The sequence below is a fragment of the Scardinius erythrophthalmus genome (assembly GCF_964197995.2).
Source record: "Scardinius erythrophthalmus genome assembly, chromosome: 16".
Classification (NCBI taxonomy): Eukaryota; Metazoa; Chordata; class Actinopteri; order Cypriniformes; family Leuciscidae; genus Scardinius; species Scardinius erythrophthalmus.
In genome coordinates, this window is record NC_138236.1 from 14,610,216 (window position 1) to 14,630,379 (window position 20,164).

At 37.9% G+C, this 20,164-nt stretch overlaps 2 protein-coding genes across 13 annotated transcripts in view; both read left to right on the forward strand.

Annotated features, from left to right (window-relative positions):
• The window catches only part of ptk2ab (protein tyrosine kinase 2ab), a 65,206-nt gene extending 48,486 nt beyond the window's left edge, over nt 1-16,720 (forward strand). For 6 of the 11 annotated variants that reach the window (XM_081387829.1, XM_081387831.1, XM_081387827.1 and 3 more), the window contains 10 exons: nt 1,268-1,379; nt 6,476-6,562; nt 6,714-6,860; nt 7,529-7,642; nt 10,088-10,150; nt 12,117-12,156; nt 12,815-12,933; nt 14,568-14,717; nt 15,719-15,799; nt 15,897-16,720. In XM_081387829.1, coding sequence (XP_081243955.1) covers nt 1,268-1,379; nt 6,476-6,562; nt 6,714-6,860; nt 7,529-7,642; nt 10,088-10,150; nt 12,117-12,156; nt 12,815-12,933; nt 14,568-14,717; nt 15,719-15,799; nt 15,897-16,109 — 1,126 coding nt within the window. In that variant the 3' untranslated portion in view covers nt 16,110-16,720. Of the gene's footprint in view, nt 1-1,267; nt 1,380-3,842; nt 3,960-6,475; nt 6,563-6,713; nt 6,861-7,528; nt 7,643-10,087; nt 10,151-12,116; nt 12,157-12,814; nt 12,934-14,561; nt 14,718-15,718; nt 15,800-15,896 lie in introns of all 11 variants that reach the window. The other 5 variants (XM_081387830.1, XM_081387832.1, XM_081387826.1 and 2 more) reach the window with 3 other exon arrangements.
• Nucleotides 16,721-18,188: 1,468 nt separating this feature from the next.
• The window catches only part of ldlrad4b (low density lipoprotein receptor class A domain containing 4b), a 50,139-nt gene continuing 48,163 nt past the window's right edge, over nt 18,189-20,164 (forward strand). The window contains exon 1 of one of the 2 annotated variants that reach the window (XM_081389842.1): nt 18,189-18,361. The gene's annotated coding sequence lies outside the window, so the exon portion shown is untranslated. The remainder of the gene's footprint in view (nt 18,362-20,164) is intronic. The other variant, XM_081389844.1, reaches the window with a different exon arrangement.

Here is a 20,164-nt window from a genome sequence, read left to right on the forward strand (position 1 = left end):
ATGGTCTCTCTGAGATAATAGACTTTCCAGAAATAGACCCTCTCTCAGTCTGCTTGCATTCTCTCCCTACTAAGACTCACATGCTCTATTCTTTCGCACCTCTTCCGTTTCTGTAGTCACCTCTGAGTGCAAGACTTCACTTTTCGACAGGTACGAGCGTCACACATCGATACTATAAAGACTGTGTGGTGAGTTTTAAGGTCATTTATATCATTTCCATTCTTGTAAGTTTTTTTTTTGATCACTAAAGCCATTTCTGTGTATGTACTGGAGCAGACCCCACCCTGAAACTGCACTACCGTTTGTGGTTTGGGGTCGGAAGTGTGAAGCCTCTTATGCTAACCAAGGCTGCATTCATTCAATTAAAAACACAGTCAAAACAGTTATATTGTCTATCTACTATTACATAGCACCATTTAAATTTAAAATAACTATTTTCTGTTTGAATATTTTGTTTTAAATAATTTATTCTTGTGATGGCAAAGCGGATTTTTCTTTTTTTTTTTCTTTTTTTTTCAGCAGCCATTACTCAGTGTCACATGATCTTTCAGAAATCATTCTAATTTGAAGTTTGGTACTGAAGAAACATGTCCTCTTGTCAGTTGAAAACGGCTGTTTAACATTTTTGTGGATACTGGGTAAATGTTTTTACTGTCACTTTTTAAAAACAAAAATCAATTTAATGTATCCTTGCTGAATAAAATTATTAATGTCTTTAACAGATAAAACCGTGCTGCCCCCAAACCTTTGAACATTAGTACATATGCACTAAGGCAGTATATAATGCATAAAGAGTGTTTGCTTATGTCTTTGTATTAGTGTCTCCTTTTATTCACATAGCAGTTTAGAATGAGAAACGTTGAAGGATTATGTGTTAACGCCATGGAATGCCTGACTTTACTTGGAGCTTGTCGTGACGTATTTGATTGTGAAATAGTGTTTCAGGTCTGTTGTGAATCTGCGTTTTATTTTCCCTGGTAGTCGACCGTGTGTGGGTTGGGATTTTACACTGACTCGTCTGTGATAGTGACTCCACCTTTCAATCAATTGCATAAGATTGGAAATGTCTTCCACTTGAACTCATTCTTATTTATAGGAATGAAAGTCTGAGGGGAAATTACAGTAACTTACATTCACATTTGTACTAAAGAGCTTTATTACTCTTCTGCTCTGCAAGAGTGGTCGCAAACTCGAGGATCCATATTTCTCATCGTTTTAGAAGGAAGATGTTGATGTTTGATAGTGTTTTCCACCGGTATTTGTGCAGTACAATCCTCTCGGATGAGAAGGCTCAGCAGGAGGAGCGCAGCCGTATGGAGATGAGGAGACAAGTCCCCGTATCCTGGGACTCTGGAGGCTCGGACGAGGCGCCACCCAAAGTAAGTAACTGCACTAGGCTATTTCTTATGTTAAACAAGCTGATTTACAATGTCCTAATTAATGTGTAACTGGCTAAGAATGCAAAAAGAAAATTCATTGGATTGTTCATGTGTTTTTTACATTTGTGGCAGCCTGAGTTCATCTGGAACAGCAGATTTATTACTAAGGTTAACAGCGTGTCACCATTTGTCACCCTAGCACATGGTGGCTTGTTAGGAGTTGCAGTATATGTGTGTTTGTTTTAACGTAGATCGTTTTTTGTTTAACTAGAGCAATTTTTTCCCCATGAAAACTCTGACTGTTTCGCTTACAATATTTTTGGACATTTTATTTAGCAGCAAACAAGTGTTAAACAAGAGTGTCTATGTATCTTTAAACATTTTTATAGGACAAGATGCATTTTTTCAACCTATCAAAGAAAAAAGACTATAAATATATTTCCTGCAGTGATTGATTCATTGTTGTGTGTGTGTGTGTGTGTGTATAGTTAGCCAGCAATTTTCCAGACCTTCCTTTTGTCTGTAATCTCAGCTCTCCAATGCCAGGTCACGTCTTCTGTCATGAAACATCACTTTATCTTGGATACACAGTACCTTTTCATTTTTCATTTGTTGTGGTTACATACAGTGGAATCTGAACATCTGAGACCACTACACAAAGTATATTATTATCATAGCAATATGGTTTATTTTCTTGTTTAACTAGTGTCCTAGAAATAGTGCAGATTTTAAATATTGATATGTAAATATTTCCTGATATTTTCATTTTAATATTTGAATTAGATTTTGAACCACAGATATTCACTGTGGTCTCAGGCTTTTGGACCCCACTGTGTAGTACATATGCTTCCCATATGCAAAAATGCTTCTTCACATGTGGTTATCTGTCTTCACTTCTCTCTTCATCTTCACCTCTTCAACAAGCTTAATGTGAAAATAATTATGATTAGTCATGTCATGATCTTTCCTTGTCTGCTACTAAAGAGTTTTAATCTTAATTTTATTTTATTAAGTCAATCACCCTTTGGTTGATCAATAAACTATAAAAAATGTAGTTAAATGAAGCCTTTTTACGATGGAAATCAAGACATCCATGAAATCCAGATTGCAATTTTGTGGATTTCAGTCCATGTGTGCCAGCTTTGAGATCTGTATGGTTTACTCCTCAAAATAAACTAAATTAATTTAAAAAACAAACAAAATGCATTTAAAATGTACCATCTTTCTTTTCTGGAAAAACAGGTCAAACTTTGATGACCTACTGAGTCTTATGAAATGTCCCTTCCAAGCTTTTTGTTTTAGTTTTATTAAAAGAAATTAATACTTTTATTAAGCAAGGATTCGTTCAAATTGATCAAAAGTGTCAGTGTCAGTAAAGACATTTATAATGTTTCACAACAATTCTATTTCAAATAAATGCTGTTCTTTTGAACGTTCTATCCATCATCCTGAATGTATCATGGTGTCCACAAAAAATACTAAGCAGCATATATTAAGAACTGTTTTAACGCTGATAAAAAGAAGTCACCAAATCAGCATATTAGAATGATTTCAGAAGGATCATGTGACACTGAAGACTGGAGTAATAATGCTGAAAATCAATTAATTAAAATTGTAATAATATTTCGTAATATTACTGTTTTTACTGTATTTTTGATCAAATAAATGCAGCCTTGGTGAGCATAAGAGACTTTTTCAAAAACATCAAAAAATCTTACCGACCTCAAACATTTGAACGGTAGTGCGTGTCAGTACAATTGAAGTTTTGATTAATATTGTTAGTCCATCTGCTTTTTGACAGGGTTTTAAATCCTTCCCTGTCCGTTGCTGCTCACGTTATGGTGATTGATGGGCCAGGCTGATCTTTCCGTTCGCTCTGTGTGTGGCTTAAAGCACTCCATACTCTTACTTTCAAACCCCCTCGCTCCCTGTCAGACCTGTCAGTCATCCTGTCCAGGTGCCTATGTCTGTTTTTGTGTTGACTGGTCACACCTGCCGCTGTGCTAGTGACCATATCATGTCTCACTATATTTCTGCTTTTGTCATCCTTTCTGTTTGTGCCCTGTTTCCTTGTGTTGGTTAGCCCATCTTTCATTGCGTGTGTCTGTGTGTGTGTATGTGTAGCCCTCCCGCAGACGCCCCCTCCAGCACAGCTTCAGTATGGACTGTCTGTCTGCGTCTGCGTCTGCGTCTGCTGCTTCTCGCCCTCCACAGCAACCCTTCGGTTCCCAGATCTCCCTTTGCTTCCGCCAGCCCGAGTCGTCTGCCTCTCCTTTGGGCCCATGTGACAAACCCATCATTAACCGATCACCACACATGCAGCAAACGCTACAGCAAAACACTCGCACTCAGTGCCATGCTAATACTCGACAGCTTAACACACATCCCCAGCCGTTCCCGCAGACTCAGACCTCGCTTCTGCTTCAGCCGTTACCGCTGCACTGCTCCCTGCTGTTTCCCCAGGGGTCCAGGACGAGACCCTGTGTGTCCCCCAGTGCCACTCAGCCTGCTTTCTTCGACCCCTACTATCCCTCCATGCAACAGCTGAGCCTGACCCACGTGCCCTACAGATTCTCACAGGCAGGTGTGCTAGGGCTGTTAGCAGGGTATCCCGGGGTTTTACTGTAGTTTCTTCATTAGCACAGGTGCTTTTGTAGGTACATGCCATTTTAGCTGTGGATTAGATGTTGTAGTGGTAAAAAGCAGTAAAGGGTTTAGTGCATTAGAGTCAGCAATATTGCCTGCAATATATAACTGTATATAACCAGTCTATAATCAAGGGTTTTTGCATAGCCAAGCAAAGCTCTTCATTTGATGACCAAGTGAATTAGACAATGTGCAATAGAGTGCAACAGTGCCCCACTTTTTCACCGGCCTTGGTTCTGGTTGTCTGATTTAATTTTCATTTTTTTCCCATATGGATTTTAAAAAGCCATGAACAAAACCAACCAGCTATAAGGTCAGGCGCAACATATTGCTTTTGCATATATATACGAATATTTAAGTAGTTATTTACTCTGCATCATTTGCTGTGTTTTATGGAAGTGGACTGTATTAAAGAAATCTTTTGGCACAATTTTCTTGTTTAGAAGTTTTTCACTAGGAATTTCATTGTTAAACAATTATTTAAAAAATAAGTTGAAATAATGTGAGCTGATGGTTTTAACAAAAGCATATTGCATTAATTAACAACCTCGTATCTCACGGTATGTCTGTGTTTAAAGGCTTATAGAGCTGGTAAGTCCCGCCCATCCGTAAAACCCCAAGTGGACCTCTAGGTTGAAAAATCGTCAATGCAAGTTAATGGGAGAAAATAATTATTTTCTGGTCCCGTTTGAATTGTGCCATTAATGTGAACATATGTTGTCTGTGAATTGTTTATATAACTTTTCATGTTACGAGTTTGACAGTATATGGTATGATTCTTCGGCTAGCAGTTGTGGAAAAGACATAACGAGAAAGACTACATGTCGCCTATGTGACGTCACCCCATAAAGTTGACCTACCCGTGGTTTTCGCCAACATCAACGATTTTGTCCTCTCCCTGAAAGAAGGCGGTGAAGTGCACCAACGACACAGCCATGTTTAGCGGGATCCGTGAGCTAGTGTCCGTGTGCTAGTGGTGTTGACGTTTCAAACGCATTGAAAGCAGCGAGAGTTGTAGTCCACAAAGTGCTCTCACACAAAGTCTAACCGTATCAAACTTCTACCCACTAAATTGTAGCATTCTTTACACGAAAAGTTATATAAAAAATTCACAGACAACATATGTTCACATTCATGGCACAATTCAAACGGGTCCAGAAAATAATTATTTTCTTCCATTCACTTACATTGACGATTTTTCAACCTAGAGGTCCAGGGGGATTAGCGGAAGGGGCGGGACTTACCAGCTCTATAGGTTACTGACTGTTAAAAATCATTGAATTTGATTTTAACTCCCAGACTGTTGCACTCTACTGGATGTATAAGGATTAAATGCACATTGTGTGTCAGCTTTCAGGGGAAGTTTATGAAGCAGATTCTGGTTAACGTGTATCTGTATACAGTACATGTTGGACAAAGCTGAGTTACAATCGAGCTTTTAAAGCGCACATACAATAAGCCCTTTTAGTGGCTCGACTGCTTTTTACTGTGACCCTCAGTGAGTGTAGTGACTTTTAGACTTCAACATAGCTGTTATTATAGAACCACTATTTGATCAAAGATGTTGTAGACTAAAAACAAGTAAGAAGAATGCTAGCTTCAGATAATCTTCCCGATAAAATTGTGGAAAACTGCATGTTGCCTCTTCAATGCATGTAAACTAAATTGTGTGCCAGACCAGATGTTTAACAAGTGTATTAAAATGAAGGATTAACCTGCCATAGATGTGTGTGCTTGTGTGAATCTCACATTTTATTTTCATAAATTCTGACAAACAGTTGTAATAAGGCTCTCAACCCCATCCGCATCCCCAAAACATAATTCTTAACACAAAATAATAATAATAATGTTCTTAAAGCAGATTGATGATAAACATCTCCTTTTCTTTTTTTTTTTTTTTTTTAAAGACATTAAATCCCATCTCTCTCGTAGCAGTGTTCATGTGGGTTTCCCCCCATTTTTAACCCTTTTCTGTCCGTTTAGTGTGTTACTGTGTTGTCACCCCTTTTTCTCCTTTTGTTTCCTCCTTTGCTCATCTGGAGCTGTGGTCAGTCGACTCTCTCTATGAACGGGTTTATAAGGTAGATCAGTCCGTCTCCTGTTTTCCCACCCGCAGCTGAACTCAGAGTATCCTACTCAATTGGATGAGGACCGCCTCCTGTCAAACAGCATTCATTCTTCAATCCCTTCCTTCTAATATTTTATACCCGCCCAGTCCTTCTCCCCCGTATTGAATAACACATGCATTGTGTTAACGTTTAACTAACTGCTTGCATTTTATGTTTGACTGTTTTAATTTTTTCCCTTCAACAGCCTGAAATCTTCATCCACACAAAATGCACAAGAATTGTGTGTGCGTCTGGTGAACTGATTTTAACAGCATCTCCTAACCTTAAACTGACTGGTCAATATGTGCTAGTAAATTGACATAGTTTTGTGTGTGTTTACAGCCCAGTCGACCTGGTTATCCAAGTCCCCGTTCCAGTGAAGGGTTTTACCCTAGTCCTCAGCACATTGGCCAGCACAATCATTACCAGGTACAAAACCAAGGGGTGAATTCACTAAGAATGATTTGAGTTGGTTCAGACCACTAGATCGTGGGGGATGCGTTAGACAACTAGTTGAATTACAGACGAATGTTTATGATGAATAAAAGTTTGCTTTATATGTGCATTTGGCATGATGTAGATGGCAGGGCACTCTGGGCCACACGGCTTGCTTCCCGTACCTGGCGTGATGTACCCTCCCCAGGCCGCAGGGACTGGACTTGATCACCACGACAGCTGGAACCATCGCAGAACTACTCAGGATCACATGTGGAACCCCAGCATGGAGGTTAGAAGAGAACGAGAGAAAGCTGCATGTCTTCTCAATACTGAAATCTAAGCTCTGTTTCAAAACCGAATGAGCTGCCAACATAAACACCATTTTAGGCATCATTGAGACGCTCCCAATGTGAAGACAGTTTTAAACATTTATAACAAATGTTTAAGGCCTTTTAAGGTAACTTATTTTGGCCAAATTCGAAGGTTGCACTGAGTGTCCTTCATAAATTAGGAAAATTGCATTGAGACTCAGAAATAATTGTTTGTCCAAAATGGTGCATTGAAAAAATTTAAATATATTTTAAGTACTGAAAGTTTATTGCATAATAAATAAAAACCTTTTAGGGCATGCTTGCAGACCAAGCGAAGTGCATGAGAGGTGCAAGTTGCATAAGCAATAAGGTCCATTGATGGTCACATAGTACATTATAAGGCACTGCTCACACAGAATGCACTTCCAAACCAACGAATCTCAAAATCTTATGTGAAACTCATAATTGCACAGATTCCTATTGAAATGATTGGATTTTGTTTTGTAGAACATCACCAAGCAGTGGTAAATGTGCTAATGCAGCTACTTTAACAAGACTGCAGTGCCAGTCTGATTTTAGCTGTCATATATTTAGTATCATTTTATCAACTTTATTAGCATTTGTTCATGAGTTGTGTGCTTTTCAGGATGGTGTGGCTCTGCGCTGTGGTCTGTCTCAGCTGATGGAGGAGCAGTTGTTACTGCAGCAGCAGCAGATGGAGGACGATCAGCGCTGGTTAGAGCAGGAGGAGAGACTACTGGTACTGATCCCACTCACCTTCACCTCCTCACATGTATCTGCTCATCTTTATTCCCTTTTCCCTCTCCTCTCTCCCCCCGCTTAGCTGTATTACATGGTTGTTAGTTTTCACTTCTTCCTAAAAGCATTTTAGTAGTGAATCATCATGATGTTTATTTATAGCTGCAGCAATGGTATGATATTCCAAACAGTCATTTTCATGTTTGTTTGAGAATAAGTGTGTCCGCCAATTGCGGTTTCCTGTGCCATTTATTTGTAAACGGTTGTGAGCGATCCTCACAGTTTCACAACCTCAGCTCTGCTATACGTTTTTTTCCAAATAATTTGCATTCTTGAAGAGTTACAGAAAGAATATGAATAAGGAATGAATGCGAAGGTATTGCACTCTGTGGAGTGTGTTATTGTTGCAGTAAAATGTGTGTATATGTATGTTTTTATCCGCACAAGTTTGTCTGTGAATATTTGTGTGCGTTTGTGGTATGGCAAGTTTTGGCTTTCAGTCTCCGTCATTTGTATCTTCACTGTGTCATTATGTTCAGTCTGTCTCACAGAAAAAACTCTCATAGCTTCCTGTACCAACTAAAAAGGGCATTCAGAGCTCCACCACAGCAAACAACATTCATTCTTCTGCTCAAACTATTACTTTTCCTCACAAACAACTTCTGTTGAAATGAAATGTCAGCTCTTTAAAGGAGTAGTTCAGCGAAAAAGTATTTGTTCATCCTCACGTTTTTCTAAACGCATAAACTGTGTTTTGCCATTGGAACGCAAAAAGGAGATATTTTGAAGAATCATGCTGCTCTTTTCCATATTGAAAACATAGTCTGTGTAATTCGTTCATTTTATTACAAATTTTTTGAAGTCAAGCGATAGAATTGTGTGATGAACAGACCAACATTTTATATTTATCACCAATAATCTTCCACTCCGGTGACTGAATCATTGAGTTAAGTTTGAGCTCAAGAACTGAATCATTCGAGTTTGTGAACAAAGCACTCAGAATGAATCAGTCTATTGAAAAGAACTGGCTCAAAAGAATGATTTGTTCATGAATCTGACTGATTCGTAACTCACTGAAGCAGTGTTTCTCAAATAACCAGGTCAGTGAATTAGAAGATTATTAGTCAATAAATATTATTACAGTATACAGTGCATGAGTTGTATGGCACCTATTATGATGCTGTTTATTTTATTTATTTATTTATTGGTGCTTGGCAGCCATGTGTAAAAAAGAGCCGTCTCAATTTGTCTTTTTTGTTCCACCATTAGCAAATAATGACAATTGTACACATAAATAAGATCCAAATAAAATCTAAATGACCTAAAAGCCAACTCTTACAGTTTTTGACTCTTACAGCCAATGTGTGACCTTTTTTCAAAAAGCTTAGGATGGTTAAAAACTATTTGCATGCCCATTAAAGTTTTTTTTGATGCTGTGAGTGGAAGAATGAGTTTTTGATCCCGACCGTTTGATACAGGTGCCGTTTTCAGGAATTCCTCAGTAATGAAGGGTTTTGTTGGCACTGAGGCATGAGACGAGTAAACTCAACCTGACCTGTATCTGCTGAAAGTTAAATTACTGATCACAGGAAGTTTTCATCTCTTCACAGATGTTATACTGTACGTGAATGTGCATGAGGAATAATGGGAGGGAAAGAGGGAAAACACTGAGCTAGGGAATGAGAGAGAGGAGGAGTAGTAGAGCAGAAAAGGGCTTGGCTCCGTTGAGTTGAGGCTCGTCGACTGTGAGTGAGTCAGTGTGTGCGTTTAATATGTCTCACATTCAGGAGACGAGTCACTCCACACACACACTCTGACTTATCCCACACACACACGCTTGCTTAATGGAGATCCACTCTATGCTCTGCTCCATGCTTAAGAAACGCCAGAGAGAAACACTCACAGGAACAGAAAGGAAGATGCAGGTCTTTAAATCCTGCTTCGGAAAACTGGTACGGTAAACTTGGAAAAATTGGAAGGGGAGGGTGCCGTTTCAGTAAAGCTTGAAGTGTGCAGATTTTACGCTGTTTTTATTTCATCTTTAAGGGATCTTGAACTGTCATGGACTTGTTGTCAAAGTGCTGTAAATGAGTCTGATTGGTTTATATTCATTTGATTTATGGATGCTTTAGCGTTGTCATTTTAAGGAGTAGGAACAGACATACGGTTTGTGAGCAATACATATGATGTGATTTATTATTTTGAGACATTATTTTTGTAGCATCATGTTTTGCCCACAATGAAATTTCCGTGAGATCACGCTTATAACTGTATTTTAAACATCAAATGTGTTCTTAGTGGCTGTTACTGTGTAAATTACTGGAATCTTGTTGTGTCGCTCCAGGTCAGGACGTGGTGTGAAGTAGCACAATACATGTGACAGACATGAACTTAACGAGGTGTCAAGTTTGACCTTCTTTCTCCTGTCTGTGTGTGTGTGTGGCAGAAGCCTGATGGGAGAAGTTCCAGAGGAAGCATTGACCGTGATGATGGAAGCCTTCAGGGACCAGTGAGTTTCTTCATTTTCTTTCTTTTTGTTGAAATACTCTACCGTTCGAATGTTTGAGGTCAGTAAGTACATTTTTTTCAAATAAATATTACAACTTTTATTCAGCAAGTATGCATTGAATTTAACAAGAATGCATTGATGGTTTACTATTGAACTTTTTATTCATCAAATCAGCATAATAGAATTATTTCTTTAGTCATGCGACTGAAGACTTGAGTAATGATAATTCAGCTTTTCCATCACAAGAATAAATTACATTTTAAATTGTATTCAAATAAAAAACAGTTGTAATATTCTAATACTTTGTAAATAATAATATTTCACACTGATTTTACTGTGTTTTTAATCAAATAAATGCAGCCTTGGTGAGCATAAGAGACTTCTTTCAAATTTTTTTTTTTTGAACCTGAACCCAAACTTTTGAATGGTAGTGTAAATCTTTATAAACGTAATGAAATGTAATGTTATACAAGTTCATTTAAGGTTAAAGGGATGGTTCGATGGTTCATTAACCATTTTTTTTAACATGCATGAATAAAAAATGTAAAATGTGTACTCTTTCCATGCAATAATATATCTCTCAAGCAGGAGTTAATGCGAGAGTTAACCATCTGATCAGATCATGTTAAATATAGTGGTGTTCCCACTCATGGACATCTGCCGTAAATTATTTTGTATATGGGCGTCAACTCGCTCGCTGTGGGGGAATTCTGTACATGCACAGGAATTTCACTTAAATTGTTTTCAGTGGGAGACTGAAAGATTGTATGTGAAGATTATGTTGTATGATATACAACTGTGGGCAGTGCTGGGTAGATTACTTACAAACTGTAGTCCGTTACTGGTTCCAAATTGCATGACTAAAATGTTAGTAACGTAATCCATTATTTACATTACACATTTTAGGTAACATAATCAGGCTACTTTTAGTTTGACCAATTGTAACGTAAAATCTCATTTTGAAATTCTAAAATTTGTTTCCAGTTTTAAAGATTTGAGACAAAGAATAATTCTGATGTAAATTAAGGTTATGATTTTTCTACTGTATGTCACTGATCAGATTTTTTGACATTAATTATGTGACTTTTTGTACAGTCAGATGTTCTTCAGGTTTGAGACAAACTTGAGGTGTCCATGCAGCTTAAGAACTGAGACATTCTAAAACTCCTGTTTATTTTTTAATTTTTTTAAATGGATATAATAATTTGTAATGACAATATATTTGAGACATTTTTGGTCTCCACTGATATATGCATTTATTTCGCCATAGTGTGTTTTTTTTAATACATTTTAAGGGTCTGAAGTGTCTATCATAGCTGGATATCTATTAAAAAAAAATTCATTGGGATAAATGGGGAGACCAAGGACAAGGGCCCTTTTGTGAGGAAACATGCAGCAGTGGACATTCGAGGAACCCAATCTGCTCTGCCCTCCCACTTCTGATGTTAATACAGAACTGCCACAGATGTTTACTAGTTTTTGAAAGTGTTTCATGCGTGTCATGATGTGGATCTAGAAGAGCAGAACTCCACAGCTGCTCTAGAGTTTGCTTGTCTTCTGCAGTGGTTTTGAATGTCTATCCCGACCCATTGGGCTGTCCTCTTTGATTCTCTGTGGTCTTGGCAGATGTGTGTGTGTGTGTGTGTGTGTGTGTGTGTGTGTGTGTGTGTGTGTGTGTGTGTGTGTGTGTGTGTGTGTGTGTGTGTGTGTGTGTGTGTGTGTGTGTGTGTGTGTGTGTGTGTGTGTGTGTGTGTGTGTGTGTGTGTGTGTGTGTGTGTGTGTGTGTGTGTGTGTGTGTGTGTGTGTGTGTGTGTGTGTGTGTGTGTGTGTGTGTGTGTGTGTGTGTGTGTGTTGGCATGCCAGGCATCCAGGCTACTCCTCACCCAGACCACAACAACACACATGGCACAGTCTGTCTTGGCTCCTGCATATTTTTAACTGTTGTAACTTTTTTTTTTTTTTGCAGACTGGAAACCAGCACATCTATCAACCTATAGGGAAAGCAGGTAAATTATATGCCAGTTCTGTTTCATGTAATACGTAATTTTCGTTAAAATAATTGAAGTAAAATTCTTTTTGAAAGAATCTTTTTGAAAAGTCTCTTATGCTCACCAAGGCACGATCATAATACAGTAAATAGTGATATTGTGAAATATTATTACGATTTTACGCCTCAAGTTACTTGCTTGATTTCTATTTCAACATATTATAATGTATTCCTGTGATGGCAAAGCTGTTTTCAGCAGTCTTCATGGTCACATGCTCCTTTAGAAATCATTCTAATATGCTGAGATGGTGCTCAAGAAACATTTCTTTTTATCAATGCTGAAAATAGCTGATACATTTTTTCAGGACTGTTTTATGAATAGAATGTTCAGAAGAGCAGCATTTATTTGAAATAGAAATCTGTAACATTATAAATGTCTTTACAGTCACTTTTGATCAAAATAATAATTAAATAAAAGAGATCTCTTGCACTGTAATGTACATATTTTGCTAAGTGTTTCTGAGTGCAGATGGTTTATAAATGGCAATGGATTTGTATGAAAATGTAAATCTGGTCCACTTGAAAATGACTTCGATCTGATGTTGTTGCTTTTCAATGCTGCACTTATATAAAAGGGCAGATTGAGTTCCAGACTAACTGTTTCTTGTCGTCCTCAGAGCACGCAGCTCCTCCTAAAAAGCCTCCTCGGCCCGGAGCTCCCAGCCACCCAGCAGGAGTCTCCGGACTCAACCCTACAGAGAGCTACAATGAAGGCGTGAAGGTACCAGAACTACCAGTGAGAAACTCACGAGCATTGTGCTTGTGGAACTTTACAGTAATCACTGCTTGCTGTTTTTAAACCACAAAGTTTGAAATTCCACCAAACACACACTGGGAGGCTGGTAAGATTAGCATCTGTACTTGCGGGACGCCTTCAGGAGCAGCTAGCATGCCAACAGATGCCGTTTGCCAAGCCTCATTAAAATCATCCTCATTCCTGAAAACCCCTTTCACATACACACGCACACAATTGCTCTGCGGGGTCTCTCATAAAAAGATCCCTGCACAGTTTCCATTCCAGCGCGTTTTCCTGATGCTGTGGGTCAGCGTGCAGGGGGTCTCGCAAGCAACAGCAGAAATGCAATGCGGCATGGAAAATATAATTAGAAACAATGCACGTATAATTGCAATCTGTTTCTCCATTTTATAGTTTTACCTATGGGTGTGTTTGGTCAAAAAAAATGTATTTAAGGTCCCGTAATAACCGTCAAACGAGCCCGGTTTTCTTTCTAGTGTTGATTTTGTGTTGTATTTTCAGTTTAAACAGTAAGTTTGGGTGGGGAATATTGAAAGGCTCATCCTGTATTCTTTTTAAATAGCTAATAGGGTTTAGTTGTTCCACAATCGGGATGTAGCCTACTTCTTTTTGCTAGTCAGAGACAAACATTCTCATTTGATTGGACAAAAAATTTGAAGTATTAGATGATTTGTCAATACATTAACAAGACAGGTTTCTACATTTCTAAATTTGCTAAAAATAGACACAAAACTGTAAATTTAATTTTATCGGGTCTTTAAATGTAAAAAAAAAATTATATAACTTCACAGCACTAAACAGTCTTAACGTTTTCATGAGGTTGGATTAAAAAACAGAATGATTCTGTAACTCCAAGCTGTTTTCTCTTTCTTTCGTTGCAGCATGTATTTGTAAAGTGATGTTTATTAATCTCTTTCTTTTTTTTCTCTTTCTCTCTGCACACTATCCTCTTGCTCTGTGCCTCTGCCCTTCTTCTGTTGCACTGTTTTTGCACTGGTAGCCCTGGAGGGTAAGACCACCTGTAGACAGTGTTATGTTTCTGTCTGTGTTTATGCCCCCTTTAACCAGTTGCTATGTCATTACTCAACATATCATTTCGAATCATAACTTAATTATCCACTAAACTGAATTACATTGGCTGTATAGATCACTATGCATGTCCTTTGCTTTTTTAAATCTGTGATTTTAATAATGTGCTTGTAGTGCAATCTAGTCTAGTGGAGGTTTTTGATCATTCTTTTGGGACGGGTGCACACTTTATTGAGACCACTTGGTTGTTTTAAACCAAAATAAATGTGTCCCTGATCTCTCTATATTTAAGATGAGGGAACTTTTTGTATTCATTATTTTTGTTGTCATATCATATTTTGTATTAAAAGCAAGGATGGATATCCAATCAGCTCAATATTGTAGGTGGAGTTTGTTCTCCAGTAATTGCTTATATATTGCCATCTAGTGTCAACCATAACACATTTCATGATCACTTATGTCTAGTAACAAGAATTAGATAACACAACCTTCATCTAAAATCCTTTATGTACATTAATACATGCAATGAAATATTCTTCATTAATGCATAATTTTAAAACATGTTACTTTGTCGTTAGATTCAGCCTCAGGAGATCAACCCACCCCCAACAGCGAACTTAGATCGGTCCAACGATAAGGTCTATGAAAATGTGACCGGGCTGGTGAAGGCCGTGATTGAGATGTCTAGTAAAATCCAGCCAGCTCCCCCTGAAGAATACGTGCCCATGGTGAAGGTATGACACAACCTAAGAAATATACTAGATATGTATACTTTAGGGTCACTGAATATGTCATTTGTTGTCCAGAGAGATTATCCTAAAGGGAAATTTCATCTATAAATTAACATTTTTGTCATCATTTACTCGCTGAAACGAGCCTTCAGTAATTCCATTCTTACTTCCGGCAAGTACCTCCGTAGGTTTGTATCACTGGCTTTTCATTGGCTGTCCGTGTACATCATCTACTTCGAGCCGCTCTCAAACGTTGTAGTTGTAGCTGATGCCTGGAAGAGTTTGGTTCTTGTTGTTGACATGTCGAGAAGATGCTGTTTTCTGAGCTGTGAAATCAGATCCACTTTGCGTGCACTTCCGATGGACGAGGACTCGCGTTCAAATTAATGCGGTAAAACCGACGCTGTCGTTGCTGCTCGTTTCCAACATACACTGTAAGTGGTCGACCAATCACAACTAACTGGGCCATCTGACCAATCAGACCAGAGGAGGGTTTAAAAAAGGAGGGGTTTAACTTTAGAGAGACTGACTCCTTTATTCAGCCGTTTCAGACACTGAGAAAAGAGATGCTGCAATGTATGAAACAGTGTTTTTTGGCCTTGGATGCATGTAACCTATTGTAAGAAACCTCCAAAACAAAATCAGGAATCTTTAAAATGGCATAATAGAGGCACTTTAAACAAAAATTTTAAATGTTGCCTTGGCAACTAACTGAAATGAGTTCAAACTGAAATACTATCAGTGAATAAAGACATTTCTTCCTACAATGCTGTCATATGACTTTAAAATACTTTGTATGGACCACTTTTATGTTGTTTTCTTGTCCTTTGGCCACTATAAACTGCCGTTGCATTGAGCATACGGGTTTAAAACGACATGACCTTTAAATAAAGAGTAAATAATGGCAAAATGGTAGTAGAATTTAATGGCAGTCCTGTAAGATTATAAGCCAATATATCTTTTTTGTACTTTCAACATTCTCACCATGAAAATGTGTGTTTCAGGAAGTAGGATTGGCACTGAGAACACTGCTGGCCACTGTGGATGAGACGATACCCTTATTACCAGCTCACACGCACAGAGAGGTAAACTCATTCACAAACTAACCCTAAAAACATACTCTTATTCTCAGTGTTCTTCCTGCGGGCTCAGCTAACTGTTACTCCCATTCTTCCTCTTCAGATCGAAATGGCTCAGAAGCTTCTAAATTCAGACCTGGCTGAGCTGATAAATAAGATGAAGTTGGCCCAGCAGTACGTTATGACCAGCCTGCAGCAGGACTACAAGAAACAGATGCTAACAGCTGCGCATGCACTCGCCGTAGATGCCAAGAACCTGCTGGATGTGATTGACCAGGCCAGGCTGAAGATGTTGGGACAGGCGCGGCCGCATTAGCCCTAGCAAAAGGACACGACGACGCATGTGACGCCCCGAGAAACACACCAGCACAGACTTGTACACTAATGGAGTCTCATGGGCCCCCCTTCACTACTCACTGACCCTCACGTTAAGCTGCACGGTAGATCACGGGTACCGTGAGGAGGGCTCCGGATTTATTTAACAGATGAGCTGGACCGGATTGGAGTCGTTACGAGTGAATCTCTTCGAGATCGTAGTGGGCCGGTGACTGGATGCTGAGAGGGTGATTCTGAATCCGGGGGCCGCTTTGAGCTTTAAACGTCTCTGGAGGAAAAGAGACACCCTTACACTGTATCTAGTATATCTGTGTTTCATTGACAAGCCCGAGCTCCACAGCCAGACCACACAAATCTAGATTCCGCTCTAATTCTGGTTGTAGAATCATAGAAGTTGAGCTGTTTCTAAGACTCTGTTTTGCACAGTAGAACTTGAGTTGGAACTGCATTTGCAAAATCTGGGTTTGATGAGTCTGGTTTTGCATTGCAGACTCTCACACTTCTCCCTAGGACTGAAAGGGAGAGTGTTGTATATTTGGGCCTTGTGCCACCTAGAGGTAAAATAAAGCTATGACTGAATTAAAAAATGAATGTTGGAGTCATGTTTCCTTGTTTGACCCTGTGAAGTCACTTTTTTTTCTTCTCCTGTGTGTATTTATATATGTAATGTATGTGTATATATATATATATGAGTTCATGGTTATGGTTTAATCAATAATAAATAGAGACCATGGACTTTATAATGCAGATCATCTGCAGGACATTTTTGCCTGGAGTTTGAGAGACCAATCAGTCTGCTGCTCTTGCAGAACACATTTACATAAATCTTAATTATGTGCCCCACAGGAAATATTTATTCTAGCTACCACATTTAGTCTTAACACCAGTACTTATTCTTGACAAGCTAAACAACAGTTTCTGGTCTTCTGTGTGTTGGTTATGCCTTATTAAAGCTAAAAAGAGATTTTATTAGGACTGAACAGTAAAACCACAATTTCCAACATGCAATAAAGCCTTAAATCAAAATACACTTATCAATGGCTATGGAAGCCAGTGTTGTTATAGTTAACTAAAACTGTTCAAAATAGTTTTCGGTAATTGAAATAAATATACATTTTTAACGAAAAACTAGTCTTGAAATTAGTGATGTAGCTTTGAAATAAAGTTAATTTGAAGTGCTAAAATTAAACTGAAACTTAAATACAAAAATAGAGTTTTTTATTTACGTAATATTTATTATTATATTTTATTTAGATAATTTATATTTAATTATATATTAATATGTTTGAATAATATACATTTAATTTTTTTTTAAAGAAATTAATACTTTTATTCTGCAATATAAAAAATGCAATTACTAAAACTAAAGTTAAAATGAAACTGAAAATAGAAAAAAGCTAATATAAAATATAAATATATCTGTATATAAATAATACTAAAACTACACTCAAAATGGAACCCGAATATCTGGTTAAATCGGTAAGAACAAAATCATGTCACCAAGCATATAACAACCATCTTAATAATAATAAAAATCCTTATTTGTGTAGTTTTATTTGGAATCTTTTAAGAGAATAGAAATTCTCTTTGTGTTTTAAAAATAGAGATGGATTTTCTTTTATTCAACGAGTAGATATTGTGGTTTTAACCCCTAAACATGTTACGTTAATTCCAGTAGGGGGCGGTATATGAATACATTTAATATCACTGCTGCCCATCAGACTTCAACATGAGAGAATGTATAAATGTAAGTCGGGCGTGCAAAAAACATCATAGGAAAATGAATTAAAACTGACATTAAAACTCAACATAAAGCGGTTTCATTTTACAGTATGGTAGAAAATGTATTGTTTAACTTCAAACTAAAATCACGCCCCAATCTAATATTAAGTTAATTTACCAAAACTCACATTCAAATCTAGAAAGTGGTGCAAAGCTCACGATACAATCAATGAAGTAAGTTTTTATTTTATTATATTTTTTTTTTTTACTGAAACTCTTATTTTGAAGACCGGTATTGCTAGCTCGAGTTGAGTCTCTTATTTTGAAACTCCACCAGTGATCGTGTGTTCCTGCCGCCAGCTTCACTCTCCACTGTGCTCCTGATTATTTTTACGCCGTCGAGTCTGGCGGTGAAATCCAGGTCATCTCCGCCGGATCAGCAGCCAGCACGGCTCAGGCTTCTGCTCTCCGCGGACTCATGGTGCCATTTCCTGATTCCTCTTTGCAGAGGTAAGGAGCTGATATTCTCCTCGTATATGTCTGGTTTTGTGCAGATGGCATCAGATGGGTGCGTAATGGTGCCAGCTGTGCCAGTGGCCCCGCGGATATAGAGAGGAGCGCAGCGGGTTTAGACCGGGGCACAAAAAGTTGCTGGGACCCTCTGACTTCATGTGCAGCCAGACAACTACAAGCCAATGATCGGGCCGGTGCGCTAGACTGTCATATTTCATATTTATTCGTATTTATTAGATATATTAGAGAGAAGTGGTCGTGCGTTAACGGAGAACACAGCCGGTTGCTTTAGTTTAACGGGACCCTGCATCATGTAACCCAGTTCTTCATCCAGACATAATAGGGCTCATTTTGGCCCAGACAGCGTGAGCTATCTTCTTTATTCTGCCATAATGAGCTAATTATCAAATGCTATGATTATATGATAAATTTAGTTTTTCTTATTAAAAATACATTACATAAAAAAAAATAAAAAATTTAGTTATTACCAAAGATAATTAAACTTCTATTTATAAGTAGTCTTCTTTATTCAATTTGATTGGTTTGTATACTTTTTATTGCAGTTTATTTTTATTTTTATATTTTAATATTACATGGCTACTTAAATTAATACATGGATGTGACACTTAGATATTTGTTAAAATGATTTGATAATATTAAAATTATTACCAATGTTAATATTTTATTTATTTGTAGTTTAGCTTAAAGTGTCTGTTACGAAAAAATTTGCATTACAAGATCAGTAATAGTACTTTTTATATACTATTAATTTTATTGTTTGCAATCCAAGTTAAATTTTCAAGGATAAAACAAGTTATAATAATATAGTAAGCATTATTAGAATATATATATATATATATATATATATATATATATATATATATATATATATATATATATATATTATATATTTGAGTCATGAGATGGAAGTAGCAGCGATGGAATCATCCAGTCAGAATTTTTTACAGTAATAAAATGAAAAATATATTCCTGGCTCACCATGGCTTTTTTTGAGAGGTAGCCTAATAATAATGTATTCATTTAATGTGCAGTTGTTATGGGCTGCTTGTCTTGGACTTGATGGATAGTCATTTTCTGTCAGAAACTCATTTTATATCACATTTGCTCACTTGAGGCTTTGCTATTTTACTGATCATGTCACTTTTGAGCTCCAGAAAGACTGAAAATGTTCTTAATGTGTGTATCAAGAAGATTGCGAAATGTCAAAATGACCTCTTAGTAATGTCAGCGATGTCCAAAGCTGTTAACATCCCATTATCCAAGCTTTATTAATTGGTTGTTAATATTTTCTGCATGTGAGACCGAGAAGGGGACTGTGAGTGTGTTTGTGCCCTCTCGTCTGTCTGCCTGCCTGCCTGTGTGTGTGTGTGTGTGTGTGTGTGTGTGTGTGTGTCTGTCAGCTGACCCTGTCCAGACTTGGACTGAGTGTGCTGCCAGTGGCTGTCGTGACTAGTGTTCGGCCCAGTTTTAGACTCCACTCTCTGTGTCCTTTCCTGTGCGCTGCAGGTTCTGGCCCAGTTGAGAGACACAGACATGATTGTGTCATACGCTGCCGGAGTCCAACAGAGCGTTTATTGTTGCTTGAAGGCATCTGACGCTTATTTCTCTTCTAACTTGTCTGTGGCATTCAGTCATTGACTCCATGTCCTGCTTGTCTCTAAGGGTCGTTGCCTCATGTTCATTCTGTATTTATGAATGTGAGCCGTTCCCCCTGAATGACGTTTATCGACACAGAAGGACACTTTCCACTCCTGAAAAATGAGCTCGTGTCCCAGCTGT